This window comes from Lolium perenne, chromosome 5 (genome assembly GCF_019359855.2).
Source record: "Lolium perenne isolate Kyuss_39 chromosome 5, Kyuss_2.0, whole genome shotgun sequence".
Classification (NCBI taxonomy): Eukaryota; Viridiplantae; Streptophyta; class Magnoliopsida; order Poales; family Poaceae; genus Lolium; species Lolium perenne.
This window is the reverse complement of record NC_067248.2, coordinates 170,476,237-170,480,248: the sequence shown is the minus strand read 5'-3', so window position 1 is coordinate 170,480,248 and position 4,012 is coordinate 170,476,237. Positions and strand designations below refer to the sequence as shown.

The window sequence follows — 4,012 nt, the reverse complement described above, 5'->3', positions numbered from 1 at the left end:
ATTGTAAGGCATGGATACTCGCCTCGGGTACATTAAGGGCATGTACAATGGTGATATCTTAGCAGCGTCACGTAGGATAAATGCTGAGGTGGAGGAAAGAGAAGAATAAAAAAAGACTCTGCCTTCTCTTAACTAAGAGATCATCTCTTAGCACAATTTCTCTTACCATAAATTTAGGATGTCTCGTTACTAAAGACAAGATTAAAAAATAACCCATTGTACATCATATTTTATCGTTATATCTAGATTACGTGGTAGCACTAAGATAAGACAATCTTATCAACACTTGCACATGCCCTAATAAACGACGCAAAACCATGTGATACGTGCGGCACATAATTTTGAAACGAGGTGAATGAATAGTTACAAACTACTAGACGTCTAGAATCAAATCCGAATTCGCAAATCATTTGCGAATCTCGAGAAAAGTCGTCATATACAGCCGCACAAACTTTATATATAGTTACCTAATTCATCACATCTCCTGTCCGTCCGTTCACCCGAATCTCGATCCGACGGCCTACATCCACCCCCGAAGCATTCCATCTTCCACAAGAGGACACGGGAGAATCTCGTTCGCGTTGAGCCGCCGCAGACCTCCCCTTTCCCCTCTCCCGCAGCCGATTCCTCAAATCCCCCACCGCCCATCTCCCCTCTCTCCTTCCTCCGTCGATCGCATCCTCCCGCTACTCGCCCGCCGCCCCGGCCGATCGGCGATGACGCTGGGCAGCTCCGGCGCCGGATCGAGCGTCGTCGGTGAGCGATTTCCCGCGCTACTCTGTGTTTTTCTTCCTCGATCGTGCGCGATCTGGTCTCGCCTGTCGATGAGGCCCGATCCGGTCTTCCGCGATCTGATGCGGTTTGGGCTGGGCGTGCATCTCAGGGGGGAGGAATTTGGTTGAGGGACCAGGCGACGCCGAGGCGTGGACTATTTAGGAGGCGATCGTTGCTAGGCTCGCGGTTGGATACCGTATAGATCTCCCTGTTCAAGGGATCGCCTGATATCTTTGCTTGGCGATGTGATTGATTGCACGGCGACGGGTTGCCGTCCTGCCGATATGGTTGATGAATGATGATGGCATCACATGAGACATACTGTGTTGTAGTGTTGGATTTGCTAGTTTCACCAATTAGCGGTGGTTTTCCGTAGAGGTGGAACTGTGTAGTATGTGCTAACAAGAGATGCTTTCGAGTTTCGACCATTGTGAGGTCTTGTCGTAGTCATAGTTCAACTGGAGTATATTGTCTAATCTAATAATAAGTAGGGGGTGAGGGGTTATTGGCAGCACGGGATTTGAATTCGTAAATTATAAGGGAGACCACGATCGTCACTAACCATGGCTTGCCTAGTTGTCTGTAGACACAGAGTGCGGCAGTGCGCGGAAAATTGTATGTCTCCGTGTCCTGTATATTCTTCTACTTCAGAAGAAGGATTTTGGTGTTTTGTAGATCATTCAGAATGATGCGTAAATTATACATATAGGTGGGTTTGCACTAATTGTGCAATTGTTCTCGTATACTATCAGATATATTAGAGGTTACTTAGAATGAGGTTTGTGTTATGTAACATCGTAAGAAAAGGAGATTATGGTTTAAACAATCATTTATGTGGATTATCAATCTAGAGCTGAAGCAGACATGATAGGTGAGGCCACCGCTGGCCATCACACCCATCTCCATCTGCTTTGGCAGTCCACCAGCCGCTGGCCACCTCCTCTACTCTACTCTGTTACGCCTCTCCTTTGCTCCATCCATATTGAGGTCAGGTCCTCTGCACCTCTCTGGTGATGAGGAGGGAGAGGCAATGCTAGCAATGAGGAGGAAGAGGTGAAGCTGGCAATGGGGATGTAGGAGGGTTTTATCAGGGAGGGACTTGTGTGCTGTTGCTGCTGTCCATGTTTGTTGATGGCTGTGTAAGGCCTTACTGCTCTTTCCGTGAGGCATGCACACTTAGATGAGCCTGATGGGCCAAGCTATTTTTCTTTTTCAAATCCCTTCTTGTTTCTTTCTGCTTGCTGTTTGGCTGTCCTAGCCGTCTGAGGCCATTTTCTTTGAAATTTTATCAATTCTTCATGATGGATCTATGTATCTTCTGTGCTTGTTTACATTTCTGGTTGTAAAATCATGTGTCTATGGCATTGTCACACTAGCGCACGTAAGGTGGTAAGGTTGGCGTCCTTACTGTATGGTAGGTGGTGAGGTTGCCTACCGCGCTAATAGCAATAGTGTACATACTGTGTGTGTATCATAAATCTGATTACCAATTGGGCTGCGCTGAATCAGTGCATCAAATTTCTGTAAGGTTAATTTTGCTATGGGAGCTTCTGTTTCATATGTCGACAGTAAATTTGTATCTGTCCTGACTAAAATAACTTTTTTTCCTGAATTTGTACCGCAGCAAGGATTGCTGCTGGTTCTTTGATACTATGTTTTTATTCCAACTTGTGAAAATGAACTGACCTTACATATTTGGTCAAGTAATTTTTGCTCTTTATTGAGGTGACTAATATTTTTATGATGCCTGCAGTTCCTCGGAACTTCAGGTTGCTAGAAGAGCTTGAGCGTGGGGAGAAGGGTATTGGAGATGGAACAGTCAGCTATGGAATGGATGATGCAGATGACATATACATGCGGTCATGGACTGGCACCATTATTGGTCCTCACAATGTGAGTTACAGTTTCATTACTCATCAGTCAGTCACACATGTATTCCTTGAAACTAGCAAAATAAACTTAAAAACCTACATCACTATTTTTCATTCACGGTTGTGTTGGTGGAAATGGTTATTGACTACAATAGACACAACATTTGCAGGATGGGGATTAGTATATCTACCATGGCTGCTATGTAGAGACAAATTGTAGCTTTTCAGTTAGCTCCCAGTTTGCACTATGCTTAGAAAATCAGTTCTTATTGTATCAAAAATTCAAAATCTGTAAGCTGCAAAGATTGCTCCAAGAAATGTTTGCATGTTGTTTCCCTCGTGTTTGTTCATCCAGCCATTGACATGTATATAGCTAATAAAATTTTATCTTACTCCACCTTGCAGACTGTCCATGAGGGCCGCATCTACCAGCTGAAGCTGTTCTGTGACAAGGACTACCCCGAGAAGGCACCATCTGTTAGATTTCATTCTAGAATCAACATGGGATGTGTCAACCACGAGACTGGAGCGGTACTTTCTCTCTTCATGTCCATCCATGCATAGAAGATAAAGTATCGTTGATGCATTAGGCTATTCTACAGATGCATATATTCATTTGGTTGATGTGGGGTCCTGCAGGTTGACCCAAAGAAGTTCAGCGTGCTAGCAAACTGGCAGCGCGACTACACGATGGAAACTGTGTTAACCCAGCTGAAGAAAGATATGGGAATCGCGCAGAACCGCAAGTTGGTGCAGCCTCCAGAAGGGACGTTCTTCTAGCGGACTGTTTGCTGGCCCATCTCCAGCTTCAACAGCAGCGATCTATATCACTCTCATGGGATTTGAATTGTAGATTCAGCATCTTATGCCTGCAGATCTTTTCCCAGTTCCCGAAACTGTCTTCACCGTGATTGCGCTAATAGAGATGGAATGAAACATGTACCAGTTTGGCGATTCGGTGGTATTAAGGTCTGTAATTCAAGAAACTACCCGTGTCAAGGAAATATAATATGTGTGCACAAGTATGTTTGTCTTCTTTCTCTTAACTTAGTTGAGCGTTGTTAAATGTGTTATCTGTGTTTTTGTTGCATTGGATTTTCTGCCTCGCCCATACGAGTGAGCAGGAACTGTTTGCTCTTAACTAGTATGCGTGCCACAAAATTTAAACAAAAAAATTGCCCCGTGCTAATATCTAGCACGTTTATTTAACAGTGTACGTTTTACAATTTTTACATACAACAGCTTATGTACAATCTTCTGTACAATTTTGTATGCATATATGTACTCCGTACAACACATAAATATTTTTTCTGCTCCAGCCTACGTGCCGTAGGCGGTGACGTAGTGGCTGGCCGCTGGCATTTTAA

At 44.2% G+C, this 4,012-nt stretch overlaps 1 protein-coding gene across 1 annotated transcript; it reads left to right on the top strand.

The window, feature by feature from the left end:
- Positions 1-589: 589 nt before the first annotated feature.
- LOC127300591 (ubiquitin-conjugating enzyme E2 variant 1C) lies at positions 590-3,691 on the top strand. Its single transcript, XM_051330724.2, has 4 exons — positions 590-756; positions 2,528-2,667; positions 3,051-3,176; positions 3,285-3,691. The coding sequence occupies exons 1-4, from the start codon at positions 717-719 to the stop codon at positions 3,423-3,425; spliced, it is 447 nt and encodes a 148-aa protein (XP_051186684.1). The 5' UTR covers positions 590-716; the 3' UTR covers positions 3,426-3,691.
- Positions 3,692-4,012: the final 321 nt, after the last annotated feature.

Bases quoted from the DNA above. Each gene is read 5' to 3' on its own strand.
- LOC127300591 (XM_051330724.2), top strand. From the start codon at position 717: ATGACGCTGGGCAGCTCCGGCGCCGGATCGAGCGTCGTCG. The intron at 2,668-3,050 runs GTGAGTTACAGT...TCCACCTTGCAG, and splicing joins CCATTATTGGTCCTCACAAT to ACTGTCCATGAGGGCCGCAT. The intron at 3,177-3,284 runs GTACTTTCTCTC...GGGGTCCTGCAG, and splicing joins TCAACCACGAGACTGGAGCG to GTTGACCCAAAGAAGTTCAG.